The sequence below is a fragment of the Salvelinus namaycush genome, chromosome 4, assembly GCF_016432855.1.
Source record: "Salvelinus namaycush isolate Seneca chromosome 4, SaNama_1.0, whole genome shotgun sequence".
NCBI classification, from domain to species: domain Eukaryota; kingdom Metazoa; phylum Chordata; class Actinopteri; order Salmoniformes; family Salmonidae; genus Salvelinus; species Salvelinus namaycush.
In genome coordinates, this window is record NC_052310.1 from 42,162,099 (window position 1) to 42,183,014 (window position 20,916).

General features: G+C 43.3%; 1 protein-coding gene across 1 annotated transcript in view; it reads right to left on the reverse strand.

Moving 5' to 3' along the window:
• The window catches only part of LOC120046544 (PDZ domain-containing protein 8-like), a 68,592-nt gene that overhangs the window by 23,529 nt on the left and 24,147 nt on the right, over window positions 1–20,916 (reverse strand). Inside the window, exons 2-3 of the mRNA XM_038991872.1 lie at window positions 15,759–15,887; window positions 2,779–2,881 (exon numbers count right to left, since the gene is read on the reverse strand). Coding sequence (XP_038847800.1) covers window positions 2,779–2,881; window positions 15,759–15,887 — 232 coding nt within the window. The remainder of the gene's footprint in view (window positions 1–2,778; window positions 2,882–15,758; window positions 15,888–20,916) is intronic.

Here is a 20,916-nt window from a genome sequence, read left to right on the forward strand (position 1 = left end):
GTTGCATATTAATGGAGAGCTGGTAACAGATCTGCCTGTAGAGGACACATTAGAGGGACGCACCAGGCAAGTTGAACACTTTTACCTCAGCGTCTGCAGTTGAGGTTTTACAGTGGAAGGAATGTTTGAGGAAAATGTGTTGTAGCACGTCTGTGATTCATAGCTTTTACAAATGGCTACTGCCTTCGGCTATCACTTGCACTATTACACATACAGTGCATTCAGAAAGTATTCAGACCCTTAGACTTTTCCACATTTTGTTACAGCCTTAATCTGAAATAGATTGTTTTCCCTCATCAATGTACACACAATAACCCATAATGACAAAGCAAAAACAGGTTGACATTTTTGCAAACGTATAAAAATAAATAAACACACCTTAAGTGTAACTATTCAGACCCTTTGCTATGAGACTAGAAATTGAGCTCAGGTGCATCCTGTTTCCATTGATCATCCTTCAGATGTTTCTACAACTTGATTGGAGTCCACCTGTGGTAAATTCAATTGATTGGACACCTGTCTATATAAGGTCACACAGTTGACAGTGAATGTCAGAGCAAAAACCAAGACATGAGGTCGAAGGATATGTTCATAGATCTGGGGAAGGGTACCAAAAAATGTCTGCAGCATTGAAGGTCCCCAAGAACACAGTGGACTCCATCATTCTTAAATATAATAAGTTTAGAACCACCAAGACTCTCCCTAGAGCTGGCTGCCTGGCCAAACCGAGCAATCGGGGGAGAAGGGCCTTGGTCGGGGAGGTGTCCAAGAACCCAATGGTCACTCTGACAGAGCTCCAGAGTTCTTCTGTGGAGTCAGGCCTTTATGGTAGAGTGGCCAGACGGAAGCCACTCCTCAGTAAAAGGCACATGACAGCCCGCTTGGACTTTGCCAAAAAGGCACCTAATGGACTCGCAGACCATGAGAAACAAGATTCTCTGGTCTGATGAAACCAAGATTGAACTCTCTGGCCTGAATGCCAAGCGTCACGTCTGGAGGAAACCTGGCACCATCCCCATGGTGAAGCATGGTGTTGGCATCATGCTGTGGGGACTGGGAGGCAGGGACTGGGAGAGAAGTCACGATCAAGGGAAAGATGAACGGAGTTAAGTACAGAGAGATCATTGATGAAAACTTGCTCCGGAGTCATCAGGACCTCAGACTGGGGTGAAGGTTCACCTTCCAACAGGACAACGACCCTAAGCACACAGCCAAGACAACACAGGAGTGGCTTCGGGACAAGTCTCTGTATGTGCTTGAGTGCCCCAGTCAGGGCCCTGACTTGAACCCAATCAAACGTCTCTGGAGACCTGAAAATAGCTGTGCAGCGATGCTCCCCATCCTTACCTGACAGAGCTTGAGAAGATCTGCAGAGAAGAATGGGAAAAACTCCCCAAATATGGGTGGGCCAAGCTTGTAACGTCATACCCAAGAAGACTTGAAGCTGTAATCGCTGCCAAATGTGCTTCAACAAAGTACTGAGTAAAGGGTCTGAATACCAATGTAAATGTCATATCAGTTTTAAAATGTTTAATACATTTGCTAAAATGTTAAAAAAAAAAAAAAAAAGTCAGAATGGTGTATGTGTAGGTTGATGAGGGAATTTTTAAAATCAATTTTAGAATAAGGCTGTGACAACAAAATGTGGAAAAAGTCTTGAATACTTTCTGAATACACTGTAGGCTACAGAGCAACAAAAAAAAAAAACACACTTTGAAGCAAAGCGTGAAACTCAAACAAGCTTAATATGGGAAAATGTAAAGTTAGAGATAAAATTAGGTCTCACTCTCAAATTAATGTGGGGGGAAAAAAATGTCGATGTTTGTTTTGAAGAGGGAGCCAATGAACATCACACACACACACACACACACACAACTGTAATTTACAGATCATATCATGCTAAAATGCATGGCTTACTGAGAGGATACTCAGTAAATAAGGATTACTGAGACATTTATTGGAAGAGACGTAGCGAAGAACAAATGCTAGTGGCATTGCCCCCTGCTGGACAGGATGGAATCTGCTCCTTTAATTACAATGAATATGAAATAATTGTTCAGAGAAATTACCTCTTGAATGAAACTAAAATTAACTTTGAGCCAATACAAATGGCAGTTTTACACACAGAAAGAAGCAGCGTTGGGATGTGTGAGCGGTGGAGTCAGCAATTAGCCTAGACTTGACATTTCAGTCTCAAATGGTCGTTAGTCGTTACTTCCGAACAACCCCCATGTGAAAATGCTAATATCTCTGAATTGCTGCAATTAGAAGAGGTTTGCTCTAAGGCCTGATTATTTGTTTTCTTTCAAAATGTTACTGGGGGAAATTGACTTCTCAGATGGGGGAACTTAAAACATTTGTATCAATAGATTAAGTCTTTCATGCTTCTTCTCTAATGGCTATGGTCTCTATCATGTTAATATCTGTGAATAAAAATGTAGAAAAATGAGTGAAACTGATAAATGTCACCATTAGGTGTTTTGTACTTAGCAAATTAACGTTTCACAAACGTACCTCATCTATAAGAGTTAAATACCATTGTCAAAATGTGACAATTGATTTGGACCACAAAAATAACATGGAGCACCGATACGATACTTTGTTTGTTTTTCTTCTTAAGGAAAAAGGTTCCCCTTGTTGAACATGGTGGATCAAACGTGTCATTAGCCTTCTGGCTTTTTGTCGGAACAAATAGGCATTGCACTCGGGTGGTCTTTAAGAAAGATGACTGCTGTTGTACATGGGGGAGGGGGGAACAGTATCTTAAGAGAAGCCCACCGTTTTGATGGAGCTGCGAGTCTTCTCTTTCCACTCATGGCTGCTCAGCTCAAAGGTGCAGTGCACGTAGGTCTCTCTGTCATACGAGCCCAGGATAAACAGCCTGAAGGAGAAATGACAGAAGAAAAAGCTAATTTAGACAGTACATCATTGCGGATTCTCCTGGTCTCCCTATGTATAGTGCATAGCCTACTGTATGTAAACCTGTTGATGCCACTGTGTTTTATGGTGCTACTAAGATGTATCAGAGAGACCCCTGACCAATGGTTACAATGATACTAAAGCAAACAAAACACTGTCAAGGCTATTGCTGCCCCCTGGTGTAGTGATGAAAACACACAAGAAAAGCATAAACTACTGTAGTATAGCAGGAGTATCTGCACATTTGAAGTGTTGAGCTATTTACACTCCCGTACTTATTTATTTTGGACGGTGAATATAAAACGTTTAATTTGTCTCTATACTCCAACATTTTAGATAAAATGTTTCATATGAGGAGACAGTACGGAATGTCACCTTTGATTTGAGGGTATTTTTTATACATATCTGTTTTACAGCACTTTATGTATCTAGTACCCCAATTTGAAGGTGTCATAAGTATTTTTACAAATGTACTTGTGTATGAAAGTAGTCAAGTGTAGTATTTGGTCCCATATTCCTAGCACAAAATGACTACATCAAGCGTGTGACTCCACAAACTTGGATGCATTTTCAGTTTGTTTTGGTTGTGTTTCAGATTATGATGTGCCCAATATAAATGAATGGCAAATAATGTATGGTGTCATTTGAGTCACTTTTATTGTAAATAAGAATAGAAAATGTTTCTGAACACTTCTACTTTAATGTCATGCTACCATAACTATGGATAATCCTGAATACTGATGAGAAAGTTAGACGCACAAAGATCATACCCCCAAGACATGCGAACCTCTCACCATTACCAATAACAGGGGGTTAACATTTTTTTTGGGGGGGGGGTATAATATTTATAACTTTCTCGCTCATCATTATTTAAGATTGATTCATGATTATCCGTAATCATGGTAATATCCACATTGTGTTCAGAAACATTATATTCTTATTTACAATAAAAGTGACTTCAAAAAGACAATACATTATTTTCCATTCAGTTCTATTAGGCACAACATAATCCGAAACACAACCAAAATAAACTGCAAATGCATCCAACAATTTTGTTGAGTCACAAGCTTGATGTAGTCATTGTGTGCTAGGAATATGGGACCAAATACTACACTTGACTACTTATGACACCTTCCAATAGTGGGTACTAGATACAGAAAGTTCTTTCATTTCTAAACGGTAAAAAAGTTATATAAAACACCCTCAAATAAAAAGGTGACATTCTGTACTGTCGTCTCATATGAAACATTTCATCTCAAATCCAAAATGCTGGAGTATAGAGCCAAATGAAAAGTTTTTGCTTCACTGTCCAAATTAATACATAGGAGAGTTTTCTTGTATATTGTGGGATTAATTTCTACAATATACCGTATGTAGACCTATCTGAAATTGATGGTTTCAAAATAAAAATACATTTCTTAATTTTAAGGTCATAAAAATACAACTGACAAGTGTTTAAAAAAGCAAATAAAAAAAGACAGTAGTAACCTTTTTTATTTTCCTCAATTAGACCACTGGATAAACCCTTTACTTAAATGAATTGAGTTCCCAATTACTGTATACAACAAGCTCAGTATTTATACAGGATGTGTGGATACTGGATTCTGAATTAACAATATACTGACTATGTCTCCATCTGGTGGTGGTAGACAGCACATTTTACACAGACTTGATAACTTAATACTGCCACTGACTGATTATAAATCTTCGAGCTCCTCTCTGAATTTGGGTAAAAGCCGACCACTAAAACTTTGGACACCCTTCTTCTGTCTTGACCAGTGTCTTAACTAGTTCACAACCAAGGGCCTGGATTTAAATCAGTTACCAAAAAAGCTCTTGAATATTTTAAATGAATGTATTACAGTTTAAATAGTACCAGTCAAAGTTTGGACACAACTACTCATTCAAGGGTTTTGATGTATTTTTGCTATTTTCTACATTGTAGAATAGTGAAGACATCGAACACAGTAATTACCAAAAAAAGTGTTAAACAAATATAGATTTTAAATTTGAGATTCTTCAAAGTAGCCACCCTTTGCCTTGATGACAGCGTTACAAACTCTTGGCATTCTCTCAACCAGCTTCATGAGGTAGTCACGTTGGAATGTATTTGTTTCCTTCTTAATGCGTTTGAGCCAATCAGTTGTGTTGTGACAAGGTAGGGGTGGTATACAGAAGACATAAAAAAAATATATATAATAAAGACCAAGTCCATATTATGGCAAGAACAGCTCAAATAAGCAAAGAGAAACGATAGTCCATCATTACTTTAAGACATGAAGGTCAGTCAATACGGAACATTAAGAACCTTGAAAGTGTCTTCAAGCAGTCGCTAAAACCATCAAGTGCTTTGATGTAAACTTATTAACTGCACCTCAGATTGCAGCCCAAATAAATGCTTCCCAGAGCTCAAGTAACAGACACATCTCAACATCAACTGCGTGAGGAAATTGTGTGAATCAGGCCACTAAGGACACCAATAAGAAGAGACTTGCTTGGGTCAAGAAACATGAGCAAATAGACATTACACCGGTGGAAATCTGCCCTTTGGTCTGATGAGTCCCAAATTTGAGATTTTTGTTTCCAACTGCCGTGTCTTTGTGAGATGCCGAGTAGGTGAACGAATGATCTCCGCATATGTGGTTCCCACCGTGAAGCATGGAGGAGGAGGTGTGATGGTGCTTTGCTGGTGACACTGTCGGTGATTTATTTAGAATGACTTAACCAGTATGGCACACTTAACCAGTATGGCTACCACAGCATTCTGCAGCGATACGCCATCCCATCTGGTTTGCGCTTAGTGGGACTATCATTTGTTTTTCAACAGGACAATGACCCAACACACCTCCAGGCTGTGTAAGGGCTATTTGACCAAGAAGGAGAGTGATTTGAGTGCTGCATCAGATGACCTGGCCTCCACAAATCACCCACCCAATTGAGCTGGTTTGGGATGAGTTGGAATGCAGAGTGAAGGAAAAGCAGCCAACAAGTGCTCAGCATATGTGGGAACTCCTTCAAGACTGTTGGAAGCGCTGGTTGAGAGAATGCCAAGTGTGCAAAGCTGTAATTTATTTATAGATTTTTTTTAAACTTTTAAGTCAGTTTAGAACAAATTCTTATTTACAATGATGCCCTAGGTAGGTTAACTGCCTTGTTCAGGGGCAGAATGACATATTTTTACCTTGTCAGCTCAGGGATTCGATCTAGCAACCTTTCGGTTTCTGGCCCAACGCTCTAACCACTAGGCTACCCTGCCGCCCCGTCATCAAGGCAAAGGGTGGCTACTTTGAAGAAACTCAAATATAAAATAGATTCTCATTTGTTTAACACTTTTTTGGTTACTACATGATTCCATAGGTGTTATTTCATAGTTTTGAAGTCAACACTATTATTCCACAATGTAGAAAATAGTTTAAAAAATAATAATAATAAAAAAGTGAATGAGTAGGTGTCTCCAAACATTTGACTGGTACTCTATATTCATACAGAGCCTAGTGAAAGTCTACACACCCCTTGCACAGTCTTCACATTTTGATGCCTTACAATTACATCTAAAAAAAAAAGGGATTCATTTGGATTTTATTCCTACAGATCAACACAACCTACTGCTCGTGGCAATGTCATTTCGCTAAGTTTACCTTTAAGGGCATTGTTGCAAATAGAATGGATGATTTGGAGTGGATTTTTTAACACCAGCTTTCTTATTTTCACTTTGTCATACAGGCCAGTAATGTGGAGTGAAAGCAAAGTTGTTGATCCTCTGTATTTTCAAGTATTGTGGTGGCAGCATCTGGTTATGGATATGCTCGTCACCGGCAGGGACTGGGGAGTTGGTCCGGATTTAAATAAATATTAAAAGGAGCCCAGCTAAAAAGTTAGACTGCTGTAGGTTTTCCTATTTTTCAGCGGGAGAATTACACACATTTTAACACCAAAGTCAACGTTTGAATAGTGCTGTCCATCAATGATTCCCAACCAAATTGACTGAGCTTGAGCAATATTGACAAAAACTATAGTTGCTGTAAGAGTTGTGCAAAGTTGGCAAAATCTTATTCAAAATGAGTCACAGTTGAATTACTGCCAAAGCTTCTTCCACCAAGTATTAACTCTGGGGTGTGAAAATATATGCAATCACATATGCAATGTGTATTTTGTATTAATTTGGAGGGGAAAAAATTGACCTCGAAATCCCTTTTTAGATTGAATTTTAGACTTTCACTAGCGATGTATTTTGGACACATGGTAGGCAAGAAAAAGCAAGCATGCTATCATTACATTTTAAGAGGTTTCTCACCGTCTGTTGGTAGTAACAAGACAGAAAGTAGCCAATCAAAACTAAGAGGAGAACATAAAGAACATGATAGGCAGTTTAAAGAGATCCTGTTGCAATTTACAATCGATCAAATATTCATCTTTTATTTATTTTTATTTCACCTTTATTTAACCAGGTAGGCTAGTTGAGAACAAGTTCTCATTTGCAACTGTGACCTGGCCAAGATAAAGCATAGCAGTGTGAACAGACAACAACACAGAGTTACACATGGAGTAAACAATAAACAAGTCAATAACATGGTAGAAAAAAAGAGAATCTATATACAATGTGTGCAAAAGGCATGAGGAGGTAGGCAATAAATCAAATAATTACAATTTAGCAGATTAACACTGGAGTGATAAATCATCAGATGATCATGTGTAAGTAGAGATACTGGTGTGCAAAAGAGCAGAAAAGTAAATAAATAAAAGCAGTATGGGGGGTGAGGTAGGTAAATTGGGTGGGCTATATACCGATGGACTATGTACAGCTGCAGCGATCGGTTAGCTGCTCGGATAGCAGATGTTTAAAGTTGTTGAGGGAGATAAAAGTCTTTTGCAATTCGTTCCAGTCGCAGGCAGCAGAGAACTGGAAGGAAAGGCGTCCAAATGAGGTTTTGGCTTTAGGGATGATCAGTGAGATACACCTGCTGGAGCGCGTGCTACGGGTGGGTGTAGCCATCGTGACCAGTGAACTGAGATAAGGCGGCACTTTACCTAGCATAGCCTTGTAGATGACCTGGAGCCAGTGGGTCTGACGACGAACATGTAGCGAGGGCCAGCCGACTAGGGCATACAGGTCGCAGTGGTGGGTCGTATAAGGTGCTTTAGTAACAAAACGGATGGCACTGTGATAAACTGCATCCAGTTTGCTGAGTAGAGTATTGGAAGCTATTTTGTAGATGACATCGCCGAAGTCGAGGATCGGTAGGATAGTCAGTTTTACTAGGGTAAGTTTGGCGGCGTGAGTGAAGGAGGCTTTGTTGCGAAATAGAAAGCCGACTCTAGATTTGATTTTGGATTGGAGATGTTTGATATGAGTCTGGAAGGAGAGTTTGCAGTCTAGCCAGACACCTAGGTACTTATAGATGTCCACATATTCTAGGTCGGAACCGTCCAGGGTGGTGATGCTAGTCGGGCGTGCGGGTGCAGGCAGCGAACGGTTGAAAAGCATGCATTTGGTTTTACTAGCGTTTAAGAGCAGTTGGAGGCCACGGAAGGAGTGTTGTATGGCATTGAAGCTCGTTTGGAGGTTAGATAGCACAATGTCCAAGGAGGGGCCAGAAGTATACAGAATGGTGTCGTCTGCGTAGAGGTGGATCAGGGAATCGCCCGCAGCAAGAGCAACATCATTGATATATACAGAGAAAAGAGTCGGCCCGAGAATTGAACCCTGAGGTACCCCCATAGAGACTGCCAGAGGACCGGACAGCATGCCCTCCGATTTGACACACTGAGCTCTGTCTGCAAAGTAGTTGGTGAACCAGGCAAGGCAGTCATTAGAAAAACCGAGGCTACTGAGTCTGCCGATAAGAATATGGTGATTGACAGAGTCGAAAGCCTTGGCCAGGTCGATGAAGACGGCTGCACAGTACTGTCTTTTATCGATGGCGGTTATGATATCGTTTAGTACCTTGAGCGTGGCTGAGGTGCACCCGGAAACCGGATTGCACAGCGGAGAAGGTACGGTGGGATTCGAGATGGTCAGTGATCTGTTTGTTGACTTGGCTTTCGAAGACCTTAGATAGGCAGGGCAGGATGGATATAGGTCTGTAACAGTTTGGGTCCAGGGTGTCTCCCCCTTTGAAGAGGGGGATGACCGCGGCAGCTTTCCAATCCTTGGGGATCTCAGATGATACGAAGGAGAGGTTGAACAGGCTGGTAATAGGGGGTGCGACAATGGCGGCGGACAGTTTCAGAAATAGGGGGTCCAGATTGTCAAGCCCAGCTGATTTGTATGGGTCCAGGTTTTGCAGCTCTTTCAGAACATCTGCTATCTGGATTTGGGTAAAGGAGAAGCTGGGGAGGCTTGGGCGAGTAGCAGCGGGGGGGGGGGGGGGGGGGGGCGGGGCGGGGCTGTTGGCCATGGTTGGAGTCGCCAGGAGGAAGGCATGGCCAGCCGTTGAGAAATGCTTGTTGAAGTTTTCGATTATCACGGATTTATCGGTGGTGACCGTGTTACCTAGCCTCAGTGCAGTGGGCAGCTGGGAGGAGGTGCTCTTGTTCTCCATGGACTTTACAGTATCCCAGAACTTTTTGGAGTTAGAGCTACAGGATGCAAATTTCTGCTTGAAAAAGCTGGCCTTTGCTTTCCTGACTGACTGCGTGTATTGGTTCCTGACTTCCCTGAACAGTTGCATATCGCGGGGGCTCTTCGATGCTATTGCAGTTCGCCACAGGATGTTTTTGTGCTGGTCGAGGGCAGTCAGGTCTGGAGTGAACCAAGGGCTATATCTGTTCTTAGTTCTGCATTTTTTGAACGGAGCATGCTTGTCTAATATGGTGAGGAAGTAACTTTTAAAGAATGACCAGGCATCCTCAACTGACGGGATGAGGTCAATATCCTTCCAGGGTACCCGGGCCAGGTCGATTAGAAAGGCCTGCTCGCAGAAGTGTTTTAGGGAGCGTTTGACAGTGATGAGGGGTGGTCGTTTGACCGCGGACCCGTAGCGGATACAGGCAATGAGGCAGTGATCGCTGAGATCTTGATTGAAGACAGCAGAGGTGTATTTGGAGGGCAAGTTGGTCAGGATAATGTCTATTAGGGTGCCCATGTTTACGGATTTAGGGTTGTACCTGGTGGGTTCCTTGATGATTTGTGTGAGATTGAGGGCATCTAGCTTAGATTGTAGGACTGCCGGGGTGTTAAGCATATCCCAGTTTAAGTCACCTAACAGAACAAACTCTGAAGCTGGATGGGGAGCGATCAATTCACAGATGGTGTCCAGGGCACAGCTGGGAGCTGAGGGGGGTCGGTAGCAGGCGGCAACAGTGAGAGACTTATTTCTGGAGAGATTCATTTTTAAAATTAGAAGTTCGAACTGAACCAGTTCACTGTTCATTTCAGGCCTATGTAGAATATTCTGATATTCCTCTGAATATCAACAACCTTTAATTCCTTAAAAATGCATTGCCTATTCCCCAAAAACGAAGACCTCGCAGTTTGGTTGCATTTGGCTCCATCCCAATGGAATTCCACAGAGACAAACCCAATATTGGGCACGGTAAGTTGAAGTGGATGGTTGTCATTGTCAGACATGTCTGGCTGGCCCAGTGAGGTAATAGGGTATCCATTTGCAGCAGCTGTGAGGATAGGAGTGCCAGCCAGCCAGCCATAGCGTTGGCCTGGCCTCATAATGGGCAGGGACTGTGCATTATTAATGAGGAGCGGTTTCTGGATGTCCTACTGTCTGCAGCCACTCCGCTACTATACCAGACCCAAGCAACATAACAAAGGCTTATACCACCGTCAGGAGAGGGTGGAGGAGACAGAGCTCAGGCCCGTGGCTGGCATGTTTACACATTTTCATTGGCCCAGAGTAGGGCTGTGGAGGTCATGAAATTGTCTCATCTGGTTGTCATGCAAAAGTCTGCCGGTCTCACGGTAATTGGCAGCTAATTAAGATAAACATGTTTAGCATCTCAAGGCCTCCATGCACACAAGCCGCTGATGCATGCCTTTCCAACATGTACATTTAAAAAAAGTAGAATAAATCAATTTAATATACACCATCACAATATTTCTTTTAGTCAGATCTAAAGGAATATTTTGATGAAAATGTATTTCAGAAGAGCAAAATATGATTTGGCCTAAATTATGTTATCTGGCTATGCTCCATGCCATAGACTGTAGGCTTGTTCATTTACCTGACAAGATATGCTTTTAAGTCCAGTGGCATTATTTTATATTATAGTAAGAGGAATTTAATTGAACTTAGCTGAATAAAATAGAAAGGATATTTTTCCCAGAGCGAGGGCGCATATGAAGTGGCTATGTTGAGAATCAAGGTGATCATCTGAAACAGGCTCTATACGCTAGATTTAGTCATTTGGCAACTTTAGTTGTCAATGATAAACCTTAGAAATCAAAACTTATACGGGCTGCAAGATGCGACTATAGGCTATTGATGATTTGAGAAAGTCACAAAAAAAGCTTGCGCTCTCTTCCTTGCCTCAGGCTGCACAGCTGTTCTCTCAAGCGATCATATTTTCACCCATCAGACTGTTCTCAATTTAATCTTGTCTTTACTAATATGTAAAAATATTTTCAATTTAGAATGGCCCATTATCAAACGGGCAGAAGCATGGGCATGGGAAAAAAAAAACAAGTCATCCGTATACACTCGAATAGCGAATGGAGGCCGCGCGCTTTAGGAACTATTGGATATAGGAGCAACGTCAACTTATCAACATTACGACCAGGAATACGACTTTCCCGGATCCTCTGTTTGGACCACCAGCCAGGACAATGGATCGGATCCCAGTTGTCGACCCAAAACAACGGCGCTGCAGAATGGGCAGACGGAGCGGTCTTCCGGTCAGGCTCCGTAGACGGGCACATCTCTCACAGGGTCCCGAGTATACTACTTGCCAATGACCAGTCTCTTGACAACAAGGTAGACGAAATTCGAGCAAGGGTTGCCTTCCAGAGAGACATCAGAGATTGTAACATTCTCTGTACGGAAACATGGCTCACTCGGAATACATTATCAGAGTCGGTACAGCCACCCGGTTTCTTCACGCATCGCGCCGACAGAAACAAACATCTCTCTGGTAAGAAGAAGGTCGGGGGTGTATGCCTTATGATTAACGAGTCGTGGTGTGATCATAACAACATAATGGAACTCAAGTCCTTTTGTTCACCTGACCTACAATTCCTAACAATCAAATGCCGACCGCATTATCTACCAAGAGAACTCTCTTCGATTATAATCACAGCCGGCATCCCTAGCCCCGTCCTCAGAGCATGCCCAGAACAGCTGGCTGGTGTGTTTATGGACATATTCAATCAATCCCAGTCTGCTGTTCCCACATGCTTCAAGAGGGCCACCATTGTTCCTGTTCCCAAGAAAGCTAAGGTAACTGAGCTAAATGACTAGCACTCACTTCCGTCATCATGAAGTGCTTTGAGATATGATCAAGGATCATATCACCTCCACCCTACCTGACACCCTAGACCCACTCCAATTTGCTTACCGCACCAATAGGTCCACAGACGACACAATTGCAATCCCACTGCACACTGCCCTAACCCATCTAGATAAGAGGAATACCTATGTAAGAATGCTGTTCATCGATTACAGCTCAGCATTTAACACCACGGGTCTCGACCTCGCCCTGTGCAATTGGGTCCTGGACTTCCTGACGGGCCGCCCCCCAGATGGTGAAGGTAGGAAACAACATCTCCACCCCCCCTGATCCTCAACACTGGGTCCCCACAAGGGTGCGTTCCCAGCCCTCTCCTGTACTCACCGTTAAACCATGACTGCGTGGCCATGCACGCCTCCAACTCAAATCATCAAGTTTGCAGATGACACTACAGTGGTAGGCTTGATTACCAACAACGACAAGATAGCCTATAGGGAGGAGGTGAGGGCACTCGGAGTGTGGTGTCAGGAAAATAACCACACACTCAACGTCAACAAAACAAAAGAAGATGATCGTGGACTTCAGGAAACAGCAGAGGGAGCACTCCCCTATCCACATCGACGGGACAGTAGTGTAGAAGATGGACAAACTGAAATGGTCCACCCACAAGGCCAGCGTGGTGAAGAAGGCGCAGTAGCGCCTCTTCAACCTCAGGAGGCTGAAGAAATTCGGCTTGACACCAAAAACACTCACAAACTTTTACAGATGCACAATCGAGAGCATCCTTTCGGGCTGTATCACCGCCTGGTACGGCAACTGCTCCGCCCACAACCGTAAGGCTCTCCAGAGGGTAGTGAGGTCTGCACAATGCATCACCGGGGGCAAACTACCTGCCCTCCAGGACACCTACACCACCCAATGTCACAGGAAGGCCAAAAAGATCATCAAGGACAACAACCACCCGAGCCACTGCCTGTTCACCCTGCTATCATCCAGAAGGCGAGGTCAGTACAGGTGCATCAAAGCTAGGACCGAGAGACTGAAAAACAGCTTATATCTCAAGGCCATCAGACTGTTTAACAGCCATCACTAACATTGAGTGGCTGCTGCCAACATACTGACTCAAATCTCTAGCCACTTTAATAATAAAAAAGTGGATGTAATAAATGTATCACTAGTCACTTTAAACAATGCCACTTTATATAATGTTTACATACCCTACATTACTCATCTCATATGTATGTACTGTACTCATACCATCTACTGCATCTTGCCTATGCCTTAAGGCCATCGCTCATCCATATATTTATATGTACATATTCTTATTCATTCCTTTACACTTGTATGTATAAGGTAGATGTTGTGAAATTGTTAGGGTACTTGTTATATATTACTGCACGGTCAGAACATCTGCTAACCATGTATGTGACCAATAACATTTGATTTGGATAGACATTTTGGAACGTAGCATAAGGTAACCACTCCATCTGGTATGAATAATAATAATAAATAACAGTCCACACTCAAAAGCGATTACTCTAATTTGTTTAATTTTGGAGTATAGGCTAGACCAATTATGTACCAAAGGCATCTTAAAATCAGTTTAGTTTTTTGTTTTTCTGCCATGCGTAATATGCTGTAGGTTATATATTGTATAACGGCAGAGTCATAATTCAGGTTTTTATTTCGTGCTTCGGCTCAAAAGCCTCTGCGGCTGTATAAGTCCTAATATGCCTGTGTGTTTTGAATTAATCATCACCTTAGAAAGTACTGTTCCATTTCGTTGTGTTTCGAAACTATTTGCATTGATGTCAGAGTGGTTAGAGGGACAATAGAGCCCTGAGTACCAGGCCATTAGGCCATTAGCAAGTTGGGTACTACTAAAGCATGTCCAGTGTGCATAAGAGGAGATTACCATGACTCAACAGTCACACGGAATTTTACTGCGGTTATGACTGTCGGTGAGGTGGTAATACAGTCACCGCAACAGCCCTAGCCCAGTGCAGAAGTGGGTGTGTTTTAGGAAGGGAGAGGAGACTAGTGAAGGGATACATCACCTACCCCGAGACAAAGGGCTGCTTTTTAAGTGCGCCCTCTAACACAGAAACCAAACCAGCTGTGCGCGTGCGCCATCATGCATAAATCTATTTTGTCCCGCCACACCAAATGCGATCACGACACGCAGGTTAAAATATCAAAACAAACTCAACCAATTATATTAATTTAGGGACAGGTCGAAAAGCATTAAACATTTATGGCAATTTAGCTAGCTAGCTTGCACTTGCTAGCTAATTTGTCCTATTTAGCTAGCTTGCTGTTGCTAGCTAATTTGTCCTGGGATATAAACATAGTTAAAATGTTACCTGAAATGCACAAGGTCCTCTACTCCGCCAATTAATCGAAACATAAAATGGTCAACCAAATCGTTTCTAGTCATCTCTCCTCCTTCCAGGCTTTTTCTTCTCTTGACTTTATATGGCGATTGGCAACTTTCATAAATTAGGTGCATTACCGGCACTGACCTCGTTCGTCTTTGTCACCCACGTGGGTGTAACCAATGAGGAGATGGCACGTGGGTAGCTGCTTCTATAAACCAATGAGGAGATGGGTGAGGCAGGACTTGCAGTGCAATCTGCATCAGAAATAGAACTGACTTCTATTTTAGCCCTTGGCAACGCAGACGCTCATTGGCGCGCGCGAGCAGTGTGGGTGCAATAATTGAATAACATGCATGTCTACATTTACTTTGCAACGCTCGCACACACAACGTGAGCGGTGTAGTCAGCCTGAAACTGTGGTAGGTATTGTCGCCCAAACGGATTAGGTTAGTTTGAGCAGGCGGTAACTCAATCACCTGGTAAATATGTAGCCTTGCTGGTTAAGTTGATTAGTGCTGCATTTCCTTTCTGTGGCTAGAGAATAAAAGGCCTTGATCATTTATGAAGAGCAGGCTTGAACACCGAGCTTAGATACTAGTGACAAATGCAATGTCAACATATAGTCCAGACATCTTAGGTCCTTTTAATACTGATGTAATAAAAGTGGTTTTCACCATAAGATATATCCTAACCTGTCAAGTAGCTCAAACCAGGCTAGAATACACACAGCGGGTGGCCTACCTTATGATTCTGCATAAAAAGTGCTGAACATACTGTATGTGACATAAAGTATATAGTATCCCTGTGCAGAAAAGCTGTGGAGACCACAGACACAAACTGTGAGTACCGCTGAACTACTTATAATGATCAAAAGCATTTCATTCTTATGGTCTCATAGGCATGTTAGGACCATAACACTAACTACATACAACATGGGAAGGGTTGACTTAGAATGAGTATAATTATATTATATCTTCTCTGATAAAAGGAGGATTGCTGTAATGCATAGGGAAATAACACCCCACGCCCCTCTCCCATATTACCAAGAATGCGTCATCCTACCTGCTACATTCAACGAGGGTGACCCTAAGCCGACCCTCAACCAATCCTGAGTCCTGAACAGAGAGGTCCAAGTCACAGGCGGAGGATCCAATGGAAGGTTGCACTTGGAACGGGAAGAAGGGTTTGTATCTGAAAAAACACAAAAAAGGTAGACAATTATTATACATTTGTTGTATACTGTTAGTGATTTCAGTGCGACTATAACTGCTGAGGGATTCTACACTTGAAAAAACTTGGGGCCTAACTGAAAACAAAAGTCAAATTTTAGCAGTGTTTGACAATCGAAGCATAGGCCTCTGGCTTTTCCATTGGGGGTAACATCTACGTTTCAGATGATGATCTGCTGTTAGCCCACAGCAACAGATTAACAGACAATCGTTAGGCATTTCTGCTTTGTCATCATCCTCAGGATTGTCTCTCTTAAGTGACAGAAATACAGGCTCAGTGATAAAACTAGAGACAACCAACAGTCTAAAACACATGCTAAAGCTGCTATTGACGGCTTCTTCACGACACCTACACATAAACAAAGCCACACAGTATAGGACTACAGATATAAAAGGCACAAAACAAAAAAACGCACTGAATCAATGTGTGTAATATGTTACATTGTAATTACAGGAATAATTACACAGTAATAAGGGCACTTCCTTGCTCAGAGAATGAATGGGTTGGAAAAGGGAACGAAGACAATGAGAAGAGATGAAGTAGAATGAGAAAATAAAAATAAGAGAAAATAAACATTTTAGGAAATAAAAGGAGAGATTGAGAGGATATGGAGTTGAAAAATGAAGGAGGGATGATGTAGAGATGAGGAAGCTGGTGAGATGAGAGGAAAAGTAGGGGAAAGATGGAGAACAGATAGATAAGAAATGTTGGAGACCCTATAGGAGCGTCTACAGGAGCCCCACGGTTCCAGTTGGCAGGCAGGCAGGAGGAAATCCATGTCCTGCTGGGATCAGATTATCTAACAAACCCTGGTTGTTTCCTGCTCTCGCTCCACAGCAGGAAGGCTGACCTCAACCAATGCGGGGCTGAGAAAGACACTCACAGCGTGGCTCTCCATCTCTCAGGCTCGCCCTACCTCCCACTCTTCTACTCACACACTAACCCACTCTCCGAACATGACGTTCTCTTGCCCCTGTTGCTCGCTCACCCTCTCTCCCTGACCATACACACAGACACCCTCACAAAATGTTTGGTCCGAGCACTGTGATTTCCTCAATTGGGTGTGGTCATTGGCTAGAAGCAGCAGTAAGGCAGATGGTTAAACCGTAAAGAATGGGTTCATTGTAATTAGGTAATAAAAAGCATGAGCTGGAACGCACCCAAAATAGTTATTTGAGGTGCTGACTAACGGTGAGTAAACTGTATGATATTAAATAAGAGTCTCACACTCCATATACAAGCTTCCAGTCATTTATTGGATAAAGCACCAACTATGCACAACAGTGACGCAGAAACGTTGGTGGTTCACCCAATAAATTACTGGGAGCTTGTATATACAGTGTGCGACTCCCTTTACTCATTGTAATTAAGAACATCATGCTGTTTGGGACCACACGTATGCCTTTATTTTTGGCCCCTGATGCTATGTCTAGCTTGAAGCCCCTCGCATTCTAAACCAGATAATATTTTGTGTAACTGTTCATAATAATCTAACATGGAAGATGTGAGATAGCCTAACCATAGACGTATTGAATAGAAAAAAAGTATAACTCATTCTAGTTCTGTGAGCCTAACTCATCTCCAAAAGTCAAAGCAGGGAAACTTAAATCTCTATCAGCATGTTAAATGTGCAACCAGAGGGAAAGAAAATTCTAGACCACCTTTACTCCACACACAGAGACGCGAACAAAGCTCTCCCTCACCTTCCATTTGGCAAATCTGACCATAATTGTATCCTCCTGATTCCTGCTTACAAGCAAAAATTAAAGCAGGAAGCACCAGTGACTCGGTCTATAAAAAAGTGGTCAGATGAAGCAGATGCTAAGCTACAGGACTGTTTTACTAGCACAGACTGGAATATATGTTTTGGGATTCTTCTGATGGCATTGAAGAGTACACCATATCAGTCACTGGCTTTATCAATAAGTGCATCGAGGACGTCATTCCCACAGTGACTGTACGTACATACCCCAAACAGAAGCCATGGATTATAGGCAACATTCACACTGAGCTAGAGAGTAGAGCTGCCGCTTTCAAGGAGCGGGATTCTAACCTGGAAGCTTATAGGAAATCCTGCTATGCCCTCCGACGAACCACCAAACAGGCAAAGCATCAATAAAGGACTAAGATCGAATCATACGATACCGGCTCCGACGCTCGTTGGATGTGGGAGGGCTCGCAAACTATTACATACTACAAAGGGAAGCACAGCCGAGAGCTGCCCAGTGACACGAGCCTACCAGACGAGCTAAATAACTTCTATGCTCGCATCGAGGCAAGTAACACTGAAACTTACATGAGAGCATCAGCTGTTCTGGACGACTGTGTGATCACGCTCTCCGCAGCCAATGTGAGTACGCTCTCCGCAGCCAATGTGAGTAAGACCTTTAAACAGGTTAACAAGGCCATTGGGCCAGACGGATTACCAGGACGTGTACTCCGAGCATGCGCTGACCAACTGGCAAGTGTCTTCACTGACATTTTCAACCTCTCCCTTGCCGAGTCTGTAATACCAACATGTTTCAAACAGACCACCATAGTCCCTGTGCCTAAGAACACTAAGGTAACCTGCCTAAATGACTACCGACCCGTAGCACTCACGTCTGTAGCCATGAAATGCTTTGAAAGTCTGGTCATGGCTCACAACACCATCATTAGCCCAGAAACCCTAGACCCACTCCAAATTTGCAAACCGCACCAACAGATCCACAGGTGATGCAATCTCTATTGCACTCCACACTGCCCTTTCCAAACTGGACAAAAGGAACATTTATGTGAGAATGCTGTTCATTGACTACAGCTCAGCGTTCAACACCATAGTGCCCTTAAAGCTCATCACTAAGCTAAGGACCCTGGGACTAAACACCTCCCTCTGCAACTGAATCCTGGACTTCTTGACAGGCCACCCCCAGGTGGAAAGGGTAGGTAACAATATCTGCCACGCTGATTCTCAACATGGGGGCCCCTCAGGGGTGCGTCCTCAGTCCCCTCCTGTACTCCCTGTTCACTCATGACAGCACGGCCAGGCACGACTCCAACACAATCATTACGTTTGCTGATGACAACAGTGGTTGGCCTGATCACCAACAACAATGACACCTGACCGTGTGGTGCAAGACCAACAACCTCTCCCTCAACGTGATCAAGACAAAAGGAGATGTCTACTTTTATAATCGGACAAAACAGAGATGCTTGTTCTAGGTCCCAAGAAACACAGATCTTCTGTTGAATCTGACAATTCATCTTGATGGTTGTACAGTCGTCTCAAATAAAACTGAAGGACCTCGGCGTTACTCTGGACCCTGATCTCTTTTAACCAACATATCAAGACTGTTTCAAGGACAGCTTTTTTCCATCTACATAGCATTGCAAAAATCAGAAACTTTCTGTTCAGAAATTATGCAGAAAAATTAATCCATGCTTTTGTCACTTCTAGATTTGCAATGCTCTACTTTCCACCTACCCGGATAAAGCACTAAATAAACTTCAGTTCACTTCAGCGAAACACGGCTGCTAAAATCTTGGCTAGAACCCAAAAAAAGTATCATACTACTCCAGTGCTAGCCTCTCTACACTGGCTTCCTGTTAAGGCTAGGGCTGATTCCAAGGTTTTACTGCTAACCTACAAAGCATTACATGGGCTTTCTCCTACCCATCTTTCCGATTTGGTCCTGCCGTACATACCTACACATACGCTACGGTAGCAAGACACAGGCCTCCTAATTGTCCCTAGAATTTCTAAGCAAACAGCTGGAGGCAGGGCTTTCTCCTATAGAGCTCCATTTTTATGGAATGGTTTGCCTATCGATGTGAGAGACACAGACTCGGTCTCGACCTTTAAGTCTTTAATGGAGACTCATCTCTTCAGTAGGTCCTATGATTGAGTGTAGTCTGGCCCAGGAGTGTGAAGGTGAACGGAAAGGCACTGGAGCAATGAACCACCCTTGCGGTCTCTGCCTGGCCGGTTCCCCTCTCTCCACTCGGATTCTCTGCCTCTAACTCTATTACAGGGGCTGAGTCACTGGCGCTCTTCCATGCCATCCCTAGGAGGGGTGTGTCACTGACGTGATCTTCCTGTCCGGGTTGGCGCCCCCCCCAGGTTCGTGACGTGGGGGAGATCTTTGTGGACTATACTCAGCCTTGTCTCAGGATGGTAAGTTGGTGGTTGAAGATGTCCCTATAGTGGTATGGTGGCTGTGCTTTGGCAAAGTGGGTGGGGTTATATCCTGCCTGTTTGGCCCTGTCCGGGTAATGTCGGACGGGGCCACAGTGTCTCCCGATTCCTCCTGTCTCAGCCTCCAGTATTTATGCTGCAATAGTTTGTGTGTCGGGGACTAGGGTCAGTCTGTTAATATCTGGATTATTTATATTGTCTTAGCCAGTGTCCTGTGTGAATTTAAGTATGCCCTCTCTAATTCTCTCCCTCACTCTTTGTCTCCCTCTCTCTTGGAGGACCAGAGCCCTAGGACCATGCCTCAGGACTACCTGGCCTGATGACTCCTTGGTGTCGACAGTACACCAAGTCGTGATGCTGCTCAAGTTTCAAATGTTCTGCCTGCGGCTATGGAACCCTGACCTGTTCACTGGACGTGCTACCTTGTCCCAGACCTGCTGTTTTCAACTCTAGAAACAGCAGGTGCGGTAGAGATTCTCTGAATGATTGGCTATGAAAAGCCAACTGACATTTACTCCTGAGGTGCTGACCTGTTGCACCCTCTACAACCACTGTGATTATTATTATTTGACCCTGCTGGTCATCTATGAACATCTTGGCCATGTTCTGTTATAATCTCCACCCGGCACAGCCAGAAGAGGACTGGCCCACCCCTCATAGCCTGGTTCCTCTCTAGGTTTCTTCCTAGGTTCTGGCCTTTCTAGAGAGTTTTTCCTAGCCACCGTGCTTCTACACCTGCATTGCTTGCTGTTTGGGGTTTTAGGCTGGGTTTCTGTACAGCACTTTGAGATATCAGCTGATGTAAGAAGGGCTTTA